Source organism: Bufo bufo, chromosome 5, assembly GCF_905171765.1.
Source record: "Bufo bufo chromosome 5, aBufBuf1.1, whole genome shotgun sequence".
NCBI classification, from domain to species: Eukaryota; Metazoa; Chordata; class Amphibia; order Anura; family Bufonidae; genus Bufo; species Bufo bufo.
The window spans coordinates 216454016-216480568 of NC_053393.1; the positions used below are offsets into that span (position 1 = coordinate 216454016).

Here is a 26553-nt window from a genome sequence, read left to right on the forward strand (position 1 = left end):
TACATCTGTGTTTTTGCTGGATCCGGCAGGGATCAGCAAAAACGCTTCCGTTAGGATAATACAACTGGCTGCATCCGTCATGAACAGATCCGGTTGTATTACCATGACGGATCCGTCACTTAAACCATTGTGATGGATCCGATTTCTTTTGTGTACGAGAATACGGATCCGGTGTTCTGGTAGAAAACCTTACCTCGTTAGATTCCCTTACCCCAAGTGACTTCCAGGGGTGTGCCAGGGGTGTTTACCTCAGCGCAAGTGCAGTACCAGGGCATGGGTAAGATAAATTTACAGTGAGCATTGACTCATGTACGCGCGCACGGACACCACACGTGCGCTTCTAGGGGTAAGGAGATCTGACGGTCTTCTGTCTTGTTAAATCTCCTTACCCTCACACTGCGCACGCGTGGATTGTAAAATATCCTTACCCCTGAGAGCGCATGCATGGTGTCAATGAGTCAACGCTCACTGTAATTTTACCTTACCCATTCCCTGGTACTGCGCTCGCGCTGAGGCGCACACCCCCGGCACACCCCCGGAAGTCATGTGGGGTAAGGGAATCTGACGAGGTAAGGTTTTCTGAGAGAACACCGGCACCATTGACTTAGGCCTCGTGCACACGGCCGTTGTTTGGGTCCGCATCCAAGCCGCGGATGCGGGCCCATTCACTTCAATGGGACCGCAAAAGATGCCGACAGCACTCCGTGTGCTGGCCGCATCCATGGCTCCATTCCGCTGCCCCGTTAAAAAAATATATAACATGTCCTATTCTTGTCCACGCTTTGCGCGCCCGTTCCGTTTGCCGGCGCCCGTTCCGTTCCGCAAATTGCGGAAGGCAACACGGGCGGCTTCCGTTTTTTGCGGATCCGCGGTTTGCAGACCGCAAAAAAACGTCACGGTCGTGTGCATGAGGCCTTACATTGTGAGTCATGATGGATCCGTCTTGCTCCATATCCCATGCCAGATATGGGAACGCAACCAAACGGAACGGAATACATTCTGGTGCACTCCATTCAGTTCAGTTTTGTCCTCATTGACAAGGAATGGATCTCTATGACGGATCTCAATACCGGAAAGGAGAAATGCAGATGTGAAAGTAGCCTAAATAGTTACATTTTACTCGCAGTTCAGCCTTGCACTCTCTGATTCCTTTGCAAATTCTTCCTCAATTTCTCCAATTACAGATCAATAATTATAGCAAGGTACATCACTTAACCAACAAAGACTTTCCATAAAGTGATATGTGGTGCCATCACATTGTATAAGCTCCATAGACTTTACATTCCACTGTTTCCATTGCATCACTTGGCGACAGCGCCAAACCATTTAAGTCCAACTCACCATGAATTCACGGCAAGGACGCACCAAGATACACCTAGGAGAGGATTCTGGCTTCCATACACTGGCTTTACTTACAGTCCCATAAAATCCAACTTGATTCATGTAAGGGGCTCAGTCCCATTACCCCGGCAAAGTAACAGACATCAATATGGAACACGGTAGTACCAAATGAACCACTAATGCAAAGCATATAATGCAGAGTGTATACAACTCACATTTTACATAATCTCCAAAAAAAATAAAAAAATCAGGGAGGAATTTTGGCTTCATACATGTGCACCTTTTGGTTTAAATGCTAGGCACGACGTCTACATTTTTAGATACAATACAGGCATTTATCATGATGTGACCTGATAGGCTGATATTTCCTTTATATTGTATTTGGGAACTGTCTGATGTAGGCGATGACTATGGGCCAAACTGACCCAAAATGTATAAGCGTCAGCAGTGCTGTGTCATGTTAGATTTTATGGGAACATAAAAATAAATTTTTTAAAAGTTGAGACTTTACTGTTTAGGGATGCCTGATTCCTGCATGTACAGTGCCGTTGTTCTATGTAGCGAAAGAAGGCCTATGTCCCCACCAACAATAGGGTCAGTCATGTTTTAGATTTTCAGCATGACGATATCATTCTTTTTTACAGCCACACAATGTAAGATGCGTATCTAAGACATTGTAATATGTTGTGCTACATTTGATGTCATTTTTCAGCTTGACAATTCAGCTCCACAAAAAGATAAACCTTCCAGTGCAGAAAATGCAGCAATAATCACAAAATGAATTTTGAAGTTTAGAGCCTCAACTCCTTACCCAAAGATACACAGAGATGAACACAAAACCTCTTAGAAACACATTAAGTCACTCAGTTCTTTTCAAGTCTTTAACAGGTTAATGCTCCGCTGCTTTCAGACAAAGCACCACTGCTTTTTCCAAAATGCATTTTGACTAGATAATGCAAATTTATTTTTTAATATGAGTCTCCACCGACATCCCATTGTCATTTTACATTGCCAAATAAAACATAAACTGTAGTTACTAAAATGAAGAACGCTCTGTGATTTACTTTTGGGACATCTCAGTCTATATTCTTCTTATTTTCCTTATGTGTCATTATTAATATGGAGATGACTTTGTCAGAACGTTCAGTGGATTACAGTACCTTGTGGTGTGTTTAAATATATTTTATATGCACAATGTAGCCTAACTATTCTATCATGTACCAAGTATCTATCATGTACCAAGTATCTATCATGTACCATTACTTGCTATTATTAGATGATGTAAAATACTTTTGTATGAGAAGAGACCGCCCCTCGAAGCGACAACATTCTTCACCATAAGAGCTCTAAATCTGTGGAATAGTTTAACTCAGGACATGGGTACAGCAAGAACTAAATGACACTAATGCTTATGTGAGGCCACTTTCACAGTCAGTGTTTGGTCAGTGTTTGATCAGTGATTCCCATCAGTGATTGTGAGCCAAAACCAGATGTGGAGGCTACATAGTGAAAAGGTATTGTGGAAAGATTTGCACCTGTTCTGTGTTTTTGACCCCCACCCGGTTTTGGCTCATAATCACTAATGGAAATCACTGATTAAAAACTGACTGTGTGAAAAGTGTAGAATTCTGGTTCCCACTCCTCTTCCCTTAATTCACATCCCCGCCTATTCCTTTATTTAACTTCATGGAGATATGCCTTAAATGGTTCTAACTATATACAATGCTTTCAGAAAGTCTTCAGATCGCTTCCTTTTTTTCACATTTTATTATCTAGACGCCTTGTGCAAAAATGGATTCTGCTCTCAATACCCCATAATGATAAAGTGAAAACAGATGTTATCAATCTTTGCTAATTTATTCAAAAAGAAAAACTAAAATATTGTGTTGACATAAAAATATTCATACCCTTTACTCAGTGCTTAGTTGAAGCCCCTTTGGTTGTGATTGCAGCCTCCAGTCTACTTGGATATTATGCCACTTGGATATGATTGCACACCTGGATTTGGGGATTTTCTGTTATTCTTCTATGCAAATTCTCTCAACCTCTGCTCTGGTTGGATGGGGATTGTCAGTAGCCATTTTCAGGTCTCTCCAGAGATGTTTGATTGGGTTCAAGTCAGAGCTCTGGCTGGGCCACAAAAGGACATTCTCAGAGTTGTCCCTAAACCCCTCCTGTGTGGTCTTGGTTGTGTGCTTAGGGTCATTTTCTTGTTGGAAGTCTGAGGTCTAGAGCTCTCAGGATAGTGTTTTCATTAAGAATATCACTGCACTTTGCTCCATTCAACTTTCCCTCAACCCTGATCAGTCTCCCTGTCCCAGCTGCTGGGGAAAAAAAACACAGAATGATGCTGCCACCACTATGATTCACTGTAGGGATAGTATTGGGCAGGTGATGAGCAGTGACTGGTTTCCTCCAGACATGACTCTTAGATTTGAGGCCAAGTTAAATCTTGTTTCTCACAGTTTGTGAGTCCTTTACGTGCTTTTTAGAAAACTCCAGACAGGTTTTCATGTGTCTTTTACTGAGGAGAGGGTTCTTTCTGCCCACTGTGCCATAAAACCCCAGATAGGTGGAGTGATTCAGTGATGGTTGACCTTTTGGAAGTTCTTCCCATTTGCACACAGGATCTTTGGGGCTCACCCAGAGTGTCCATTGGGTTATTGGTCACCTCCCTTACCAAGGGCCTTCTCCCCCTTTGTTCCAAACTTCTTCCATTTAAGAATTATGAAAGCCACTGTACTCTTGGGAACTTTCAGTGCAGCAGAATTTTTTTTCACCATTCTCCTGATTTGCGCTTTTACACAATCCTGTCTCTGAGCTCTACAGGCAGTTCTTCCCTCCTCATGGCTTGGTTTTTTAATCTGATATGCATTGTGTGAGTGAGGCCTCATATGAACAGGGGTGTGTCTTTCCAAATCATGTCCAGTTAACTGAATTTAACACAGATGGTCTCCAATTATGGTGTAGAAACATCTCAAAGATGATCCAAAAAAATAGGGGGGAAAATGATCAAAAGGAAAGAGGGGGACCCCCAGAGCTAAATTTCAAGTGTCATAACAAAGGGTCTAAATATCTATGTCCATGCAAAATATTTTTCCTTTTTAATAGATTTGCAAAAATTTCTAAAATTCTGTTTTCACTTTCTTATTATGGGATATTGAGTACAGACTGATGGGAGAAAGCTTGACTTTTTTATTTTAGCAGAAGGCTGAAGCATAACAAAATATGCAAACAAAAACAATATGAAGACTTTCTGAATGCATTGTAACTATGAAATTCATCTAGTAGGGAGTCAGTAGGGCAATGATCCTTGGGATAGCCTCCTATAGTGTTGATCGCAAATTTTACTGCGAATATCAGCACTTCGAGAATTCGCAAAGATGTAGAATATAGTGCTATATCTTCGTAAAAGCGAATCTTCTAGAATTTTTTTCATCAGTAAACCTCCTTCTTGCTTGGGGGCCAATGAGAAGGCTGCAATATCTTTGTCTGAGCTCAGCAACATCCCTAGCAACCAATAGGAAAGTTGCCTACCCCTTACTATGTAAGTCACCAGCAGTCATTTTCTGCTGTTTTTTGCCATTCTCAGAGACAGAGCAGTGTCATTGCTGTGCTCTGTGCCTTGCTGAGTCATCTGGATCCTTATTCAATTACATTATCTTTAACATAGCCAAGACAGTTCTGTCTTGAACACCATTGAAAGTCAATGGAGGACGGATCCGTTTTCTCTTGTGCCAGATTGTGTCATAGAAAACGGATCCGTCCCCATTGACTTACATTGTGTGTCAGAACGGATCAGTTTGGCTCAGTTTCGTCAGATAGACACCAAAGCAGAATGGAGACGGAACGGAGGCAAACTGATGCATTCTGAGGGGATCATTTTCCATTCAGAATGCATTAGGGCAAAACTGATCCGTTTTTGACCGCTTGTGAGAGCCCTGAACGGATCTCACGAACGGAAAGCCAAAATGCCAGTATGAAAGTAGCCTTATTTATGTTCATGATCAGGGTCGAACTGGGGTTCCTGGGGCACACCAGAGGAAATTATTCTTGATGCCCAACCCCTAGATCATCAATAAAGTTTAATAGGTCCCTAGTGGCGATTGATTCGAGACCAACGGCAGCCAAATGTTGTTGTTTTTTCTTGATCTACGGGGACCATTATGGTATCAGAGCCTGGACCCATTGGAAGATCCTCTGGTACTTTGGTAGGTCCGTCCGAACCTGTTCATGATTTTCTGGTTCTGTTGCTCTGTATAGTATTTATTTTATTGGAACAGAAGAAGATGTAATAGTAGCCTGTCTATATATCATCGATCCAATACAGAACTGAAGTGCAAGGTCTTATCAATCACTTGCAATTCCATAAAGATGAAAGAAGTGGCAGCGCCTGTGCAACATTCAAACAGGGGAACACAGGGTTTGCGTTTTTCTAATCAATGGGGGCCGCAGGAGTTGACCCCCTGCCAATGAGATACTTATCCTCTATCCTGTGGATAAGTGGACAACCCCTTTAGTCAATCAACCAACATAAAGTATGTACAGTCCTATTTCCTTCATCTTTCTCATACCCTTATTTCTATGCCTGTCAGTGTGATGAGTGATTAGGGCAGTTGCCACCAATCATTCAACAAACGAGCAAAGACATCTTTGCTGTGTGATCATTCATGCAGCATAAATAATTCCTGTTTTTTGGCAGTACATCGCCCTCTGTAAATGGGGAGGTGTAGCTGACAAACAATGAAACTGTATAGGGATGAATGATAGTAGTAGCTCTCTTAGCTCATGTAACTTGGCTATGTAAACAAAGAGAAGACATTTTTACACTGAGGTAGGAATGCCCAGGTGACGGTCCATTTGAATGTCCTAGGAGCTAAGAATGACATATTCTTCTCTTATGGTTTCTGTTCATTTCAATAAGCGTAATATGGTAAAATGTGTATTTTTAGAGTAGCTTAAACCTTTTTACTGGAAAAACGGAATATATAGAAATATGAACCGCTTATTCTAATTTAATGTTTTTCTAATTTTCATGTTTGGTTCTTATTATATTTTGTCCTTTTTCTAGACTCTGAGTATATCCAAAGATATTCAATAGAAAATGATAGGGATTATGTTACATTCCAGAATTCCAAACCCACTGTTTAAAAAGGTCTCAGTATTTCTCATAATAAGGGACCATAAACTGGCCATATGCGTCCCAGGTTCAGATGATGTTAGCATACTAACATAGTAATATTACTATGGTGCCTGTCTGCTGAGGGCTTATAATTGAAGCAAGTGTAGATAATAAACGACTGCAGCAGGGAAGGGATTAGAAGAAGGATCAAATCAATGCCCACTGATTTCACAGGAATTGGCAGCAAAGAATACAGAGGTTATTTTGCACTCATTTCATCCTAACATGTCCTATGTTTGCCAGGCACGGCTAGTAACATCTGGACTTCTTATGAAAGAGACACCCATACTCATTTTGAAATCAAAATGCAGCAGCGCTTCGTGTCATTTTTATGATAGTTACAAATTAACGAGTCCCTTCTGGTGGCAACACAAGCAATAAAGATTCATTTTTTAATACATGATAAGCAACAGATTTTACTTGTATTACATTTTTAAACACTTACTGTGCATTTTCCTAACATACCGTAATTATTTGTCCACATGCCCTAGTAGAGTATATTAATATTACAGAAGATGGTGCACAGCGCTAGAGGAGCAGGCAGTGATTACCCATTTACTTTAAAGGGGTTGTCCAGCCAAATAAAAAGTTGAAATTGATTATACTTTCTAATATACTTTCAACATGATACCTGTTCCTATGTCCCATTAATAGTGCCGATTCTGATGCACTTCCACAGAAAGGGAGTCCATTCGTGTCTTTCCATGCCATCAAGTGACTAGTGATATGCTTCAAGGTAGCCGACTGTGTGGCTCAATGCAAGAGCTAAGCCAGCCCCTTTCTCCATTATGGCTGTTGCAGAGACTGGGCGGAGGAAACCAATCCGGCACTGGTAGTGGGACATTAGGACTGATCATGTTGAAAGTATATAAGTTAGTGTAATCAATTTTAATGCATTAAGCAATCTATTCTTATTATCTGGCTGAAAAACTCCTTTAATGAACACAGGGTCTCTGATTTATCAGCATTTTTCGCCTGTAACTTATGATTTCGAAACAGGTTGTAAAAAATTGATATATCTATGTCCTTGTACTGTAAAAGTCCAGAGAAGATACTTCTTGGTCGCCAAGCCTAAGGCCCGTTTCCATTCTGGCTCTCTCTTCCGGCATAGAATGTAGCACAAATTCACTCAGGTTAAGATATGCAATTCTGAATATAGATTTTATTATGCAATTTCACATCCAAAGTTCATGATCCAGTCATATACCAAACATTTTGGTCCATAAGGACCTTCTTTAGCAGTTTTCTTGGTTCTGCCTGGCAGATCCCACTGGTTATCTTCTGGCCTCCAGAACCAGGGTCAGCCACCAGACTCCTATGTCCCATGCTGCAGGCCGCAGCCTAGCTGCCAGGTCTCTTCTTTTGTTCCATGACAGTATACATCCGGCATAGAATGACAGGAATTGGCCGGAAAAAAACACTGATCACAGCGGTATTTGTCTGGCTGATTCTCTGCATATTTGCCGGATTTCTGACAGATCTCCCCCGTACCCCATTATAGTTAATAGGTCTGAACCGCATTCGACAGTGTCCAGCAGTGACTGATCCCGCAGGCTGATCCCGAACTAGCCTAACAGTAAAAATCACAATATTATTTGACAAAACTGAACTACAGTACCCCTCCAGCGAACTAATAGAGCTATGTGTTATAATCAAAGGGAAATGGCAAATCCAAATAGATCTTCTCCTGGTTCTGCAGTCTCCTTCTACACACCAGAAACATACAGATAGATTGATTTGGAATTTAGATTGTGAACCCCAATGAAGAAAGGGCTCAATCAATAAATTAAATTAATAACTTTGGTTCTACATATAGTAAGTGTAAGGCTGAAGATAGACATCTGTACATCCAGTTCAGCCTGTTATCCTACAAGTTGATCAGGAGGAAGGCAAAAAACCTTGTGCGGTAGAAGCCACAGATCCTGGGTCAACAGACCCGACATACAGTATTAGTATTTCTAGAATGGATGAACAATTTTTAGAAATATATTTTTTCCACACCACTTTGAATATCCATCTACAAGACAGGAAAAAAAATCACAATATTCATTCATTTGCTTGAATGTTCAGCTTGAAAGAAAAAGGAACATTATGTAAATTGTGTAATGTTTTTCATATAAGAACCAATTACAATGGTGCTAAGTGACTGAATGGGCCATGGTGAAGAATTCATTCAATTACATCCCATAACCACACTTAGTAAATAAGATGGATTCCTCTAATTCAAATGTAACGTTCAGAAAACGGGATTCTGTTTTATGGATAGTCATTGTAATAAAGTAGAAGTTCAGGAACAGTGAAGGTCTCAAGCCTTGTCCTTTCTACTACAGTACATCAACGTAATAGGACAGTTCAAAACAAAATTCATTCAATCATATATCTAATATTCCAGTATATAATTTCATATGGCTTTTTTTTGTTGTTGTGTAAGGTTACAAGGTATACGCTCTTTATTGTCACACAGTTTACTTATTGTCATTTAAATGACTATAGTTAGGTAAAAAATCTAATGCTATAAAATGTTGAATAAATTAAAACAGTAAATAAAACATAACGTGACTGGTAGACTGCTCTACTCACGATTCCTTCATTTTTCATTAAAAAAATGGCCACTAGCACACTTTACACTGGGTGGGCACATATGGTTATAACCTATAAATTTCTGATACTTATTATATTTAATACCTTACAAAAGTATCTAGGCGTGTACCACTACCAATTTTTTGTAAAAGGGCACCTCAGTTTTTTTCAGTTTCTTCACCCATTTCCATGCAATATCTCGAGTATGTGTAAATATAATGATGGACTGCTGTGATTTGGGCCAACCACAATATTATTTTGAGGGTTTTGCCACTTGAGATTAGCTTCTAATGGGGTTGTCTTCAGATGGACCTTCAGGACCGATTAATAGTTTGAGAACCTGGACCCACTGTAGAATCCCCTAGTACACAACTGGACCAGTAGCACCCATTGATGATTTGAGAACCTGAACCCACCATAGAATCCTTTAGTATACAACTGCACCAGTAGGACCCATTAATGGTTTGAGAACCGGGCCCCACCATAGAACCCCCTAGCATGCAACTAGGGCCAGTCTGACTCTATGTAGACCTAGGCAAGTCTACATAGCTAGACAAGCCTGCATTTTGTAAAACTTATAAGCTGGGTAAAAACCTATTCAAGAGCTCTAATGATGGCCATTAGTCAGATTGGGAAGAAGATATAGCTAACCTGGGCTTATGATGAAACATTTCTAAAGAATTGTTTCTATATATTTTTTTTTTTTTATATATATATATATTTTTTCCAATAATTTTATTTTTTTACACAGTAGAAGAGGAGGACGAAAATACTATGCTATGACAAAAAATAATGCATGTAAAATTGTTACTATTTCATAAGTAGTAGTGTTGAGCGAAGCGAGCTTCGAATGCATAATCCGAAGTTACTATGTTAAAACTTCGGAATAATATTGCATGGAGATTCGTCTCCGTACAGTATTAGAATGTATGGGCTCTGATGAGCCGAAGTTAGTTATTCACAAAGTCGCACGTGACTTCGTTGAATAACTTCGGTAATTGATTTTTAAAGTGGAAAACTACTTTAAAACTTGATTATTATTCCGAACTTTTGAACAAAGCAACTTCGGATGAAACATCCAAAGCTCGCTTCGCTCAACACTAATAGGTATCATGAATAATATTATATCATGGTTTATTTTTACTTATATGTTGTGTGTTCCAGTTAACGGGGTTGTATAAGATTTTCATATTGTTGGCCTATCCTCAGGATAGACCATCGATATCTGATTGTGGGGGAGTCTGACTCTCAGCACCTATGCCAATCAGCTGTTTGAAGAGGCCATGGTGCTCCAGTGAGTGATGTGGCCTCTTCCTAGGCCCGTGACATTGCGCTCATCGGTCACATGATCTAGGTTCGGCTCAGTCCCATTTAAGTGAATGGGGCTGAGCTGCAACACCAAGCATAGCTGCTATCCAATGGACGTCACTGTGCTTGGTAAGCAGCGGGGAGGCCACAGTGCTCACTGGAGCACCATTACCTTCTCAAACAGTTGATCAGGGGGTGTCAGAAGTAGGACACTCGCCGATCTGAAATCGATGACCTTCCCTTCCCAGACAACCCCTTTAAATATAATTATAGCTAGCAATGTAACTTACATGCAACCAAGTGTGATAGACACGAGAAAACAATTTTTTCAAGATCTGACTTTAGAAGATTGGTATGAACACATAGACAGCCTAATCAGTTAGGCAGAAAACATTGATTAAAAGTGACAAGGTCTGGCTCAAATCTTCATTTTCTTATAGATGGTCATTAACAATGTTGCCTTCCTTGTATATGCAGGTGCTGCAGGAGATCAGAAAGGATTTCTAGGTTGCATTCGTGCTTTAAGAGTGAATGGCATTCCATTAGACTTGGAAGAGAGAGCAAAAGCTACCCAAGGTGTAAAGCCTGGCTGTTCGGGACACTGTACCAGCTTCAAAAACCTCTGCAGAAATGGTGGCACATGTAACGAACTATACAAGGGTTACAAATGTGATTGTTCCAGGACTGCTTATGACGGGAGCAACTGTATAAATGGTAAGAAATGAATATCTATTCCAGAATATATTATAATGATCTAATTATTATTCTGTAGGTTCTGCTTGGCTCTGCGTGTAATGAGCATCTCTTAATCTTGTGTTCATATCAATGGACTTAGAGGTCACAGATTTATATGCTTTTCCAACATACATTAACCTTTTTACTGCCATATTTATCTGATAATTTTGCACCTCTGGTGCCTAAGACATTTTGCACATTTCAATATAGTCATTTGAACAAAACATTTAATGGATTGTAATTATGGTATTGTTTTCATATACAGCATGAGGGTGTTTTCTATCTTCTAAAGTTTTCAGTGGGGGAGGAGGCTTTTTCCTATAGTATAGCAAGTGTTACAAGATCTGGGAACCCTAGAGAAAAACAGATGTAAGAGGTTAAAAGCAATGTAGCCTGAAGTCAGCTTTTTCAATACACGAGAACCACTGCCACATCCTTCTGCCATTTCCTGAGTATAATTTAGGTAGTGCGGTTTTCCATTAAGATCACTGGACTACTTACCAGTCCATCCGTCTTTGTATGAGTTTAATTACAGTGACAAATAATCTTTGTTTTGGTCTAAATAACTATACATACCATACACCAAGAGGTTTACAGACATGAGGGGGCATTTATTAACCAGAAATATACCTACATTAGGTGTATTTCTGGTGCAGATTGTGAATTTTCCCCACTCACGTCAGGTCTAACAAACGGGCAGGAAAGGGAACAGGCCGTTATACTCGTATCATTTACCATTTTCTAGGCCTTGTTTAGGTTTAGAAAATTGTCTAAATGTAAGACAGCAAGGAAGTTGTCTTACATTTAGAAGCGGTTATGGATCTTCCCAAGTTATGTAGAGGCCGGCGCCTCTACATAACTCTGACGGATCCACCACCAGCTATAGGCAATATTAAGACCGGCGTCTAAAACACCGGTCTTAATAAATGACCCCCATGGTGTTTCAGATAATATGTTATTATCACTAGTAACTAAACAAGTAGCCAACTATACCAAATAGGCAGGAAGACTAAAATTGTGCTCCTTACCTAGACTAGAAAAAAGCCATCCTACTGACGTCATTGGGATTTTATAGTTTTCCAAGGCTTAACCCCTTAAGGACTTAGGACGTATTGGTACGTCCTAAGTTTAAAACTAGATTGCGGCGCTGCGGGCGGTGATCGGAACAGGATGTCCGCTGAAATTATTCAGCGGGCATCCTGGCTGAAATTATTCAGCGGGCATCCTGTCACAACGCCGGGTGGGGTCTCGTGACCCCCCCGTGTCGGAGATCGCCGCAAACCGCAGGTCAATTCAGACCTGCGGTTTGCGGCTTTTACCTGTGGTTGCGGCGGTGCCATCGGGTCCCCATGCGGCTGTAGGGGGGACATAACGGCATGGAAGGCAGCGCGATGCCTAAGCATCTGCGCTGCCTTCCGGTGACGAGCCTGTGAGATCCAGCCCCCTGGATCTCACAGGCCGGAAGCTGTATTAGTAATACTCACAGAATTACTCATACAGCCAATGCATTCCAATACAGAAGTATTAGAATGCATTGTAAAAGGGATTAGACCCCCAAAATTTGAAGTCCCAAAGTGGGACAAAAAAAAAAGTGAAAAAAAAGGTGAAAAAATAAAGTTTTCCTCCCAAAAAATTAAAAATTTCAAGTAAAAATAAACAAAAACGTAATTTTCCCCAAATAAAATTGGGAAAAAATAGTTGACATATTAGGTATCACCGCGTCCATATCGACCGGCTCTATAAACATATTACATGACCTAACCCCTCAGATAAACACTGTAAAAAAATAAATAAAAAAAAACTGTGCTAAATAAACCATTTTTTGTCACCTTACATCACATAAAGACTAATAGCAAGCGATCAAAAAGTCATATGCACCCCAAAATAGTGCCAATCAAAGCGTCATCTCATCCCGCAAAAAATGAGACCCTACCTAAGATAATCGCCCAAAAACTGAAAAAACTATGGCTCTCAGAATTTGGAGACACTAAAACATGATTTTTTTTGTTTCAAAAATGATATTATTGTGTAAAACTTACATAAATAAAAAAAAAGTATACATATTAGGTATCGCCGCGTCCGTATCGACTGGCTCTATAAAAATATCACATGACCTAACCGCTCAAATGAACACCGTAAAAAATTAAAAATAAAAACTGTGCTAAATAAACCATTTTTTGTCACCTTCCATCACAAAAAGTGTAATAGCAAGCGATCAAAAAGTCATGTGCACCCCAAAATAGTGCCATTAAAACCGTCATCTCATCCCGCAAAAATCAGACCCTACCCAAGGTAATCGCCCAAAAACTGAAAAAATTATGGCTCTCAGACTATAGAAACACTAAAACATTATTATTTTTTGTTTAAAAAAAGAAATCATTGTGTTAAACTTACATAAATAAAAAAAAGTATACATATTAGGTATCGCCGCATCCGTGACAACCTGGTCTATAAAAATATCACATGATCTAACCTGTCAGATGAATGTTGTAAATAACAAAAAATAAAAACGGTGCCAAAACAGCTATTTCTTGTTACCTTGCCTCACAAAAAGTGTAATATAGAGCAACCAAAAAGCATATGTACCCTAAACTAGTACCAACAATACTGCCACCCTATCCAGTAGTTTCTAAAATGGGGTCACTTTTTTGGAGTTTCTACTGTAGGGGTGCATCAGGGGGGCTTCAAATGGGACATGGTGTAAAAAAAAAACAGTCCAGTAAAATCTGCCTTACAAAAACTGTATGGCATTCCTTTCCTTCTGCGCCCTGCCGTGTGCCCATACAGCCGTTTACGACAACATATGGGGTGTTTCTGTAAACTACAGAATCAGGGCCATAAATATTGAGTTTGGTTTGGCTGTTAACCCTTGCTTTGTAACTGGAAAAAAATTATTAAAATGGAAAATATGCCAAAAAAGTGAAATTTTGAAATTGTATCTCTATTTTCCATTAATTCTTGTGGAACACCAAAAGGGTTAATAAAGTTAGTAAAATCTGTTTTGAATACCTTGAGGGGTGTAGTTTATAGAATGTGGTCATTTTTGGGTGGTTTCTATTATGTAAGCCTCGGAAAGTGACTTCAGACCTGAAATTTCATCTCCATTTGCCAATAACTCTTGTGGAACACCTAAAGGGTTAACGATGTTTGTAAAATCTGTTTTGAATACCTTGAGGGGTGTAGTTTCTTAGATGGGGTCACTTTTATGGAGTTTCTACTCTAGGGGTGCATCAGGATGGCTTCAAATGGGACATGGTGTAAAAAAAAACAGTCCAGCAAAACCTGCCTTCCAAAAACCGTATGGCATTGCTTTCCTTCTGCGCCCTGCCGTGTGCCCATACAGCGGTTTACTACCACATATGGGGTGTTTCTGTAAACTACAGAATCAGGGCCATAAATATTGAGTTTGGTTTGGCTGTTAACCCTTGCTTTGTAACTGGAAAAAAATTATTAAAATGGAAAATATGCCAAAAAAGTGAAATTTTGAAATTGTATCTCTATTTTCCATTAATTCTTGTGGAACACCAAAAGGGTTAATAAAGTTTGTAAAATCTGTTTTGAATACCTTGAGGGGTGTAGTTTATAGAATGTGGTCATTTTTGGGTGGTTTCTATTATGTAAGCCTCGGAAAGTGACTTCAGACCTGATCTGGTCCCTAAAAATTGGGTTTTTGAAAATTTCTGAAAAATTTCAAGATTTGCTTCTAAACTTCTAAGCCTTGTAACATCCCCAAAAAATAAAATATCATTCCCAAAATGATCCAAACATGAAGTAGACATATGGGGAATGTAAAGTAATAACTATTTTTGGAGCTATTACTATGTATTATAGAAGTAGAGAAATTGAAACTTGGAAATTTGCTATTTTTTTACAAGTTTTTGGTAAATTTGCTATTTTTTTATAAATAAAAATGAATTTTTTTTACTTCATTTTACCAGTGTCATGAAGTACAATATGTGACGAAAAAATGATCTCTGAATGGCCTTGATAAGGCAAAGCGTTTTAAAGTTATCAGCACTTAAAGTGACACTAGTCAGATTTGCAAAAAATGGCCAAGTCCTTAAGGTGAAATAGAGTCCTTAAGGGGTTAAATGTGCAATTTCAAGACATTAAGAATTACAATGAAATACCAGCTTATCTATAAACCATTTGCCTTGAGACTATGGAATTCTTTAAAATATTACCGGTACATTGATGAGCTAGATATGTGTGGTCAGAAATTAACTGCTAGTTCTACTCACAAATTTTGGGTGTAGATGGGTAAGAATGAAACATTAAAACTACCACCTCATTAAAAATCTATACCACATGTACTGTATGAGTTATGTGATCATCTCCATAAAGCCTGAGGCAGTACTATACTTGATATAGAATTGATATAAGGTGCTATACTATATCATATACACGTCTAACTAATGATGTATATTATTGTCAGTTTGACCCAGGGAGTATTATATAAACTGAACAAAAATATAAACGCAACACTTTCAGTTTTGCTCCCATTTTGCATGAGCTGAACTCAAAGATCTGAAACATTTTCTACATACACAAAAGACCCATTACTCTCAAATATTGTTGACAAATCTGTCTAAATCTGTGTTTGTGAGCACTTCTCCTTTGCCGAGATAATGCACCCCACCTCACAGGTGTGGCATATCAAGATGCTGATTATACAGCATGAATATTGCACAGGTGTGCCTTAGACTTCCCACAATAAAAGGCCACTCTAAAATCTGCACAGTTTTGCCTTATTAGGGGGAATGGAGGGGGTCAGAAAACCAGTGAGTATCTGGTGTGGCCACCATTTGCCTCCCGCAGTGCAACACATCTCCGTCGCATAGAGTTGATCAGGTTGTTGATTGTGGCCTGTGGAATGTTGGTCCACTCCTCTTCAATAGCTGTGCGAAGTTGCAGAATATTGGCAGGAACTGGAACACGCTGTCGGATACGCCGACCCAGAGCATACCAAACATGCTCAATGGGTGACATGTCCGGTGAGTATGCTGGCCATGCAAGAACTGGGATGTTTTCAGCTTCCAGGAATCATGTTCAGATACTTGCAATATGGGGCTGTGCATTATCATGCTGCAACATGAGGTGATGGTCGTGGATGAATGGCACAACAATGGGCCTCAGGATCTCGTCACGGTATCTCTGTGCATTCAAAATGCCATCAATAAAATGCACCTGTGTTCGTTGTTCATGACATTCGCCTGCCCATACCATAACCCCACCGCCACCATGGGCCACTCGATCCACAACTTTCCACAAACCGCTCACACACACGACGCCACACACACTGTCTGCCATCTGCCCTGAACAGTGAAAACAGTGTCCATTCATGAACAGAACGCCTCTCCAAAGTGCCAGACGCTATCGAATGTGAGCATGTGCCCACTCAAGTCGGTTACGACGACGAACTGCAGTCAGGTCCAGACCCCGATGAGGACGAAGAGCATGCAGATGAGCTTCCCTGAGACGGTTTGACAGTTTGTGCAGTAATTCTTTGGTTATGCAAACCGATTGCTGCTGCAGCTGTCTTGGTGGCTGATCTCAGATGATCATGTAGGTGAACATGCTGGATGTGGAGGTCCTGGGCTGGTGTGGTTACACGTGGTCTGCTGTTGTGAGGCCAGTTGTATGTACTGCTAAATTCTCTGAAACGCCTTTAGAGACGGCTTATGGTAGAGAAATGAACATTCATTGCACGGGAAACAGCTCTGGTAGACATTCCTGCAGTCAGCATGCCAATTGCACGTTCCCTCAAACGTTGCGACATCCGTGGCATTGTGCTGTGTGCTCAAACTGCACATTTCAGAGTGGTCCTTTTATTGTGGGAAGTCTAAGGCACACCTGTGCAATATTTATGCTGTCTAATCAGCACCTTGATATGCCACACCTGTGAGGTGGGATGGATTATCTCGGCAAAGGAGAAGTGCTCACTAACACAGATTTAGACAGATTTGTCAACAATATTTGAGATTAATGTTTTTTTTTGTGTATGTAGAAAATGTTTTCGATCGTTGAGTTCAGCTCATGCAAAATGGGAGCAAAACCGAAAGTGTTGGGTTTATATTTTTGTTCAGTGTAATTAATATAGTAGTCTGGGACCTCCTTATACTAGATAATATAAAACTTAACTTTTACTTAATTATTTAAAAAGTCTAACATTGATACAAAAAAGATAGCCTTAGCTATCTGAACCTTTATTTAACCTGGACTACTGAATATTTTGAGCACTTTTTGTATCAATGTTAGACTTTTTTAATAATTAAGTAAAAGTTAAGTTTTATATTATCTAGTATAAGGAGGTCCCAGACCACTGCATTAAAGGTGCTATGCTACCAGCTGTTACTATAATTCAACGCATGCCACGTTACCTCAAAATGCCTGCAACGCTTTAAGTATTTAAGCATGCTTTACCAAAGCTTTTGCAGTTTTGTGATTGGCATGCTCGCTATAAATTTAAGTTAGTGCCATAAGGTTGTGCTTCGAATGTTTTCTTCAGGGAATATTGAAGATGTTCTTTTCTTCTTTAATGGCTTTTGTCAATTATATAGATTTTTACATTGTGTTCTTAGAGGTAAATGGAACCAGTGGGACTCATATTTGTTCAGGAGAAAACAAAGCAATATCAAAAATGAACATAAATTCGGAGCCCAGCAGTATATTAATGACACTGGAGCCCTGGTGAGATTAATAAGGTCCATTATAATCAGAGGAATAAAATGAGTGTAAATTGTAAATTATTATGAAAAAGGGAAAAGTTATATTGAGACATAAGTAATAAAAATAAAGTAGATCAAAGAAATAAGATACCTTGGGTAGGTTTATCCGCAGTCCTCAGGAAGACCACAAATAACATAATCCTAGCTTATATGTCTTACATATTCCATTGCTACAATTGAATGGCGATATGTAAATAGTGAATGTGATGAGCCATCAATCTCATATGATGGATGAAATTAGTATAAATAAAAGATTAGAAAATCACTATAAAAGTTACTAACCTGTAGTTAGTTTAGAAAAAAGACTTTGTTCTTAGGGCTCTTTCACACTTGCGTTGTCCAGATCCGGCGTGTACTCCATTTGCCGGAATTACACGCCGGATCCGGAAAAACGCAAGTGAACTGAAAGCATTTGAAGACGGATCCGTCTTCAAAATGCGTTCAGTGTTACTATGGCACCCAGGACGCTATTAAAGTCCTGGTTGCCATAGTAGGAGCGGGGAGCGGGGGAGCGGTATACTTACAGTCCGTGCGGCTCCTGGGGCGCTCCAGCATGACGTCAGAGCGCCCCATGCGCATGGATGACGTGTCCATGCGATCACGTCATCCATGAGCGTGGGGCGCCCTGACGTCACTCTGGATTGCCCGGGGAGACGCACGGATGGTAAGTATACTGCTCCCCCGCTCCCCACTACACTTTACCATGGCTGCCAGGACTTTAGCATCTTGGCAGCCATGGTAACCATTCAGAAAAAGCTAAACGTCGGATCCGGTAATTCGCCGAAACGACGTTTAGCTTAAGGCCGGATCCGGATTAATGCCTTCAATGTGCATTAATTCCGGATCCGGCCTTGCGGTAAGTGTTCAGGATTTTTGGCCGGAGCAAAAAGCGCAGCATGCTGCGGTATTTTCTCCGGTCAAAAAACGTTCCGGTCCGGAACTGAAGACATCCTGATGCATCCTGAACGTATTTCTCTCCATTCAGAATGCATTAGGATAAAACTGATCAGGATTCTTCCGGCATAGAGCCCCGACGACGGAACTCTATGCCGGAAGAAAAGAACGCAAGTGTGAAAGGGCCCTAATACTGTATGGAGCAGGAGTATTATAACAAAGTTTTATGCAAATCGACTTTGGATGTTTCATCCGTAGTCGATTCGCTCATCTCATATTAGTAGCATGATGCATGCCGCAGCAGCCATACAGAATATGATGGTAGGCAGACAGACAGCAACAGTGGCAAGATGGGGCACCACCAGCAAGGCGAAGTCTATTCATCCGGAATCAGCCGGAGCTATGAGAAAATGTTGGCACTGATGCAGTACTGATATATGTATACTGCTTAATTAAATTGAACCCCCCCTAAAAAAAATGTTTCAATTTCAACCGTGTGGAAAGATGGTGCACTGCCATCAAGGCTAGATCTATTCATCAGAATCAGCCTGAGCTGTGAGAAAATGTCGGTATTGACGCATTAATCATGCACATATGGTGCTTAATTAAATTAAACCCCCCCCCAAAAAAAAAAAAAAGTACATTTTAACCGTGTGGAAACTTACTGTCCCTAATTTGCTTTTTCACTCTCCTTGACTCCCTAAGATCATTTTCCTGGCAGACACTGTAAGACCCAACCAACCTCATTCACAGCCCAACACAGAATGGCGTGCTGCTCGTTCTGCTAGGGCACCTCCCTGCCTGCTGCAGCACTGACTGGCTCATCCAGGCTGTCCTTCAGCCTGGGAGCCAATCAGTGCAAGCCCTCCCCATTCCTAGTGCTTTTTTCCTGCCGACATGTGTAATAATGTGGATTTATTCTAAACTAATCTGAAAAGATTTGGGTTCGTCTGCCGTCCAAAAAATAGCAAAGTTCAGACCGAAACCATCCTGCTCAAAGTTCAACCTGGTTCCGCTGGTCCCGCAAAGTTCGGACCGAACACAGTCCTGCTCAAAGTTCAGACCGAACCCGGTCCTGAACCCGCTCACGCTTAAATGGAATGATATTGAATCATAGCCTAGCACAATTATTACAAGCACAGCAATAACAAAATAACAAAAGCTTTATACAACTAATTTTACATCATGGCCTGAGATAGTTGTGAATGAGACCCTTTATTTTGTCATTCGTAATTTCTTCATGCGCCGTAAATATTGTATTCTAATATGCCTTTGTTCTCTATTGTAGCTGTTGGTGGATATTTTGAGGAAGGTACCTGGCTGAAATATAGTTTCCACACAGCATCTACTTCAGCAGTCGTCAGTCCAAAAGATGTATTTATTGTTCAACAGTCATCAGCCTCAGATATTTCTTTAGCAAAAGAAGAGCTGCTTTTTAGCTTCAGCACTACCAAGACACCTTGTATCCTTGTGTATGTCAGTTCATATTCCCAGGACTATATGGCGGTGCTCTTGAAGCCACCTGGTAAGCATTAAAAGGAACTTCCCTTTATAGACGGACCCATAGACTTTCTAATGAGTCTGTCTCACTTCCGGCTCTTGCAGCGATAAGAGGATGCTATGTCAGCACTTCTACCCCACAAATCAAAACTTTTTATATGTTATATCATATGTTTTCCTAAAGTAACCACTGTTTGCAAATAAAGGGATAGGACCAACTTGTGCTTGGTCTCACATGTCTCCAGTGGGCTCTAAGATACTATTGAGCTCTACAATCCCAATAACAGCTCACCTATCTACAGGGTATCAAATGTTTATTACAATTAATGGGAGTCCAGTCTTTGCGACCTTTGCCTAATCACAAGAACAAAAGAACCAAGGCACCCTCAGCGGCTTTCCTGCACACAGGTGGTCCTGGTCACCTTCTGGACAGTAAGCAGTAGCACAGACCCAGCACAGATAGCGGTTGGGAGCATGAACTAGCACTGCTGTCAGTCCCTGCTGAGGTTTGTAGAAGTCCCAGAACCATATTTGGAAATTGACGGTATACAGTAGTGATATGTCATCACTTTTTATTTCCAGAGTGCTTTTGCCTGTCATATTGCTGACTTTGTCCCATGTGTTATGATTTCTCCAATGGCAGCATATACCATGAAAACTGTTATTATTATTAATGGTTGATTTATTCTGTTTACTGGGTACTTAAAGATGACCTTTCACCAGTCCTGACATGCCTATTTTAATAGCTTCAAATTGTTACCTCCCCTCTGTTCCAGCATCGTTATTACATGGGGAATGCATGAAGCTATTAAAACAGGAATGTCAGGAGTGGTGAAAGGTCCTCTTTAACATCATGTCAAAAATAATAGATTCTACTCAATAATGCTTTCTCGCTTTCCGTTTTTACTTTTTTAGGTATCTTACAAATTCGGTACAATTTAGGAGGCACCAAAGAGCCTTTTATTGTTGATATCACTGATCATAAAAATTTGGCTAACGGGCAACCACACAATGTCAATATCACCCGAGCTGGAAGGAACATCATATTCCAGGTATAAAATACTCCTTACAGCCAACAACACCATTTCAAATGGTAAAAATACCAATAGTTTTTATAGTATTTGCAGTTATTCAAGGCATCTGTATGTGCACTGATTATTTAATTTTTAAAAATGGGAGCAATGCTGTTAGACCTCCTTTACACACACTTTTTTCTATGTTGCTTTATGTATTTTGCTACATTTTTCAAGGCTGAACATAACTGGTATCTACTGGTTCACATTTCCATTAGAAGCTCCATTAGGATCCTCCTTCAGAAATTCCTTAATGCTGCACTATTCTATCCATCAAAATGATGGACACCATGATGGAAACTGGACAGGTCCATTTTAAGTCAATGGTGCCCATCATTGAATGGATGCAGCACTGTTATTTCAATTTTTCTGCTCCTGTGATGGAGCAGAAATGGAAATTGTTAATAGAAGTGTGAACACAGCCTTACCATGACTTTATTTGTGTAAAATTATGCGATGAATGAAGTTTTTCTTTTATAAGATTAACTTGGGGTATATCATAGATGCATTGCAGAATTTGTAATTAGTCCATTGATCTTTATATGAAAGAACTCTATAAAGAGCTTATAATTTGTTCCCTACCTTTGGTTAGCCTCCTTTACCAGTCCCCAAGATCGCCTAAGCTCATTATACTTCTCTTATCACAGGGAATAATGCAACCTAACAGACCTAAAACACGGAATAATGGGAAGGAATTTCTCAAGCCTTAGACCCCGGAATTCTGACTTCAAAGGGTCACAAAATAAAGCTTTGTGACTTTGTGGGCTTATTTTTGCAAACATTTTGCCACATGTTGTATTTTTTACACCACTTACTCGAGTTTTGAAAAGTTGGTGGGACAGTGGGCATAATTATTCTGTCAAGCTGATTTAAGCCAGGTCTATCAACTGCAACTTTTTTTTTTTAAGTCACAAAAATTGTTGCAATCTTACTCCAGTAAAGAGGTGGTGTACAAAGTGGAGGAACATCTCAAGAGTAACATCTCAGCTGTCACCAAGAGAATTACTACTAAACCAGGCACAATGGGGGGAATTTATCATTCCCCCCACATGAGTTTTCTGGTGTAAAAAGTTGCAAACATGAAGGGACCTTTATGAAGACTGGTGTTCATATACACCAGTCTTTATTCCTCTACACCAGAGTGAGATGCGCCTAATTTATTAAGAAGTTAATTCCGCTCCCCCCCCCCCCCTTACCGCTAAGTTCTGCTTCTTTTCTTACGACTTTAGTGGCAAGAAGCTTCAAAAGTTGCAAATTTAAAGTGCGCCATAATTTGCGACTTATTGATGTCACCATTGTGGCATAAAGACATTATTAAATGCTACTCCATGTGTTTGTGACTTTTTAAATGCCATTGCACCTAAATTTAGGTGCAGGTGGCATTTCTACACCACACTCGTCACTTTCCCAAGAGGGAGGCATGGCGGGGAAGGGGCAGGGCCAGCTGGCCCAGCATATTTATTTTCTTTTACATCAGTTTTCTGGGGCAAAAGAAGACTGACATCTACAGCAGCTCTGAGCTGGGATAGATTTTACTTTAGGCACATAGACTGCCAGAGGATGTTCCTAACTTACGACTCTTCATAAATTAGGCGCATCCTCTGGCAGTGCAGGGGATATCATAGACGAGGCTAAAACACTAGTCTACTATAATTCCCCTACCCCCATTGTCCCCCCAAGGCTAGTTCAGCTGAATGTAATAATGCCTTTCACTTAGCAACCCGTCGCTTCATTCTGGAGAAAATGTACTTTCAATAAATATGTAAATTAGTAGTTAAGTGCACTGAAGGTAGGCACATATCACTCTGTGCACCCTTGCTCCTCCTGCCAGGACCTTTGGAGCTCACTTAGGCTAGTGCTTTTTCCTATAGTGTGCAAGCACGACCACCACTGCTAGATGGTCATAACCATGGAAACGAGCAGTGTATAATGAGATGGAAAAATTAATCCTGCCAGCAAAGGAAGCAATATGGATAATCACAATACATAGTAAGTGGCTTGCATTAAATTACTCTATATAATAAATGTCATTTGCTGAAGTAAGAAAAACCCCTTTAACTGCTAATTTGCATATGGTTTAAGTACTTATTTCCAGAAATAAAGCTACAGATTGCTAAGTGAAAGTTATCAATAGGTTTAGCTGAGTTAGACCTACAAGGCATTGTGTCTGGTTTAACAGTTAATTTCCTGGTGATATATTCCCTTTAAGCAGAGGTTCTGGTTTCCAGTGGAAGTGGTCCTTTGACTCGTTATTCACTATTTAGCTTAAAGGGGTTGTCCGGGTTCAGAGCTGAACCTGGACATACCCATAATTGCACCCCTGATGTTAGTGTAGGAGCATTTCGATGCTCTCCCTTGCCCGGTGCAGGATTGCGCAAGGCAAGGGCTCTTTTATTTACCATAACACACAGCCGGGCAGAGGCTTCCTCCCAGCAATGTGTTCTGTGACGTCACAGTTTTACAGGCTAGGGCAGCGCTAAAGCCTGCCCATCAGTGCTGGTAACGTCACCGGGCTCACTGCTGGGCAGAAGCCTCTGCCTGGCAGCCCTAAGGAGAGCCTGGTTCATCACCGGAACTCCAAAAAAACTCCAAAAAATGCCTTTGCCCTGCGCAATTCAGAGCAGGGCAAAGAAGAGCATCGGAGCATGAACTGCTCCAATACTCAAGTCAGGGGGGCTGCCTGGGTCAAAATGGGGATATGTCTGGATTCAGCTCTGAACCCGGACAACCCCTTTAAAAAGGTTTTCTGAAACTTATATACCGATGACCGATCTTCTGGATAGGTCATCAGTATCTGATCGGTGGGGGTCCAACACCTGGGACCCCTGCCAATCAGCTATTTGAGAAGGCACCGGTGACAAACTGCGTTCTCACTGCTTACCAAGCACAGCACCATACTTTGTATAGTGGCTGTGCTTGGTATCGCCACTAGAGATGAGCGAATCGAAGCTGACAAAGAGGAAGTCTATCCGAATTTCAGGAAAAATTCAGGTGGCACCGAATTCCAATTTCCTCACGCTTCGTGGTAGCGAATTGCACTTTTTCCTAAAATGACTGCTGCGAAGACATGGAGCAAGGAACTCTGGGAAGACGGGATCACCCAGAATTCCATGCATGCAGCCAATCAGCAGCTAGCCAGCCCTGTGATGTCACAGTCCAATAAATAGCCTCAGCCATCTTGGATTCTGCCATTTTCCAGTGTACTTAGTGCAGGGAGAGACGTCAGCAGGCGCTAGGGACAGTGCTAGAAAAAAACTTGCTAGAAAGATTATTCAAGGTGTAGGGAAAGGATAGGGATGAATCATTCCACAGCATTTATGTTGAACAGGGTTCAGTAGGGGAAGTGACAGCCTGGGTAATAGGAACATTCCTATTACACCTTGCTACACGGACTGGGCACCCAAATTGCCATTATACAGCTCTGTAATAATAGCAAGCCGGTCTTGTTATTGGGGTATTACAGCCATTAACAGGGTTTATTACAAGGAAATATTTCTATGCCTTATTTGCCCTTGTGCGGTGCAGTTATATGTTGTAAAGCATTTTTTGGCTTGTATTAGTCGTTGTGTGGTAAAGTGCTAAAATTAGAATCCTTTTTTTAATGTATTAGTGGCAAAAGAAAAATATATTTGCAGTTCAGCGGTGCAGTTATATGTTCTAAAGCCCTTTTTGTTGTGTAATAGTGGCAAAATAAAAATATATTTGCCGTTCAGCGGTGCAGTTATATGTTCTAAAGCCTTTTGTGGCGTGTATTAGTGGCAAAAGTAAAATATATTTGCCATTCAGTGGTGCATTTATATGCTCTAAAGCCTTTTGTGGCGTGTATTAGTGGCAAAAGAAAAATATATTTACCGTTTAGCGGTGCAGTTATATGTTCTAAAGCCCTTTTTGTTGTGTAATAGTGGCAACTTGCAGGATAACAGGCCGAACTGGATGGACAGATGTCTTTTTTCGGCCTTATAAACTACAGTCGTGGCCAAAAGTTTTGAGAATTACATAAATATTGGAAATTGGAAAAGTTGCTGCTTAAGTTTTTATAATAGCAATTTGCATATACTCCAGAATGTTATGAAGAGTGATCAGATGAATTGCATAGTCCTTCTTTGCCATGAAAATTAACTTAATCCCAAAAAAACCTTTCCACTGCATTTCATTGCTGTCATTAAAGGACCTGCTGAGATCATTTCAGTAATCATCTTGTTAACTCAGGTGAGAATGTTGACGAACACAAGGCTGGAGATCATTATGTCAGGCTGATTGGGTTAAAATGGCAGACTTGACATGTTAAAAGGAGAGTGATGCTTGAAATCATTATTCTTCCATTGTTAGCCATGATGACCTGCAAAGAAACGCGTGCAGCCATCATTGCGTTGCATAAAAATGGCTTCACAGGCAAGGATATTGTGGCTACTAAGATTGCACCTCAATCAACAATTTATAGGATCATCAAGAACTTCAAGGAAAGAGGTTCAATTCTTGTTAAGAAGGCTTCAGGGAGTTCAAGAAAGTCCAGCAAGCGCCAGGATCATCTCCTAAAGAGGATTCAGCTGCGGGATCTGAGTGCCACCAGTGCAGAGCTTGCTCAGGAATTTCAGCAGGCAGGTGTGAGCGCATCTGCACACAAAGTGAGGCGAAGACTTTTAGAAGATGGCCTGGTGTCAAGAAGGGCAGCAAAGAAGCCACTTCTCTCCAAAAAAAACATCAGGGACAGATTGATCTTCTGCAGAAAGTATGGTGAATGGACTGCTGAGGACTGGGGCAAAGTCATATTCTCCGATGAAGCCTCTTTCCGATTGTTTGGGGGATCTGGAAAAAGGCTTGTCCGGAGTAGAAAAGGTGAGCGCTACCATCAGTCCTGTGTCATGCCAACAGTAAAGCATCCTGAGACCATTCATGTGTGGGGTTGCTTTTCATCCAAGGGAGTAGGCTCACTCACAATTTTGCCCAAAAACACAGCCATGAATAAATAATGCTACCAAAACACCCTCCAACAGCAACTTCTTCCAACAATCCAACAACAGTTTGGTGAAGAACAATGCATTTTCCAGCACGATGGAGCACCGTGCCATAAGGCAAAAGTGATAACTAAGTGGCTCGGGGACCAAAACGTTGACATTTTGGGTCCATGACCTGGAAAATCCCCAGATCTTAATCCCATTGAGAACTTGTGGTCAATCCTCAAGAGGCGGGTGGACAAACAAAAACCCACTAA

General features: G+C 40.7%; 2 protein-coding genes across 2 annotated transcripts in view; both read left to right on the forward strand.

Moving 5' to 3' along the window:
- Positions 1 to 26553, forward strand: part of CNTNAP2 (contactin associated protein 2) — a 2268074-nt gene that overhangs the window by 2108060 nt on the left and 133461 nt on the right. The window contains exons 18-20 of the mRNA XM_040431924.1: positions 10889 to 11125; positions 20057 to 20293; positions 21184 to 21320. Of these exons, the coding sequence (XP_040287858.1) occupies positions 10889 to 11125; positions 20057 to 20293; positions 21184 to 21320 (611 nt within the window). The remainder of the gene's footprint in view (positions 1 to 10888; positions 11126 to 20056; positions 20294 to 21183; positions 21321 to 26553) is intronic.
- Positions 1 to 26553, forward strand: part of LOC121001043 (carboxymethylenebutenolidase homolog) — a 921426-nt gene that overhangs the window by 696935 nt on the left and 197938 nt on the right. The gene's annotated exons all lie outside the window — the stretch shown is intronic.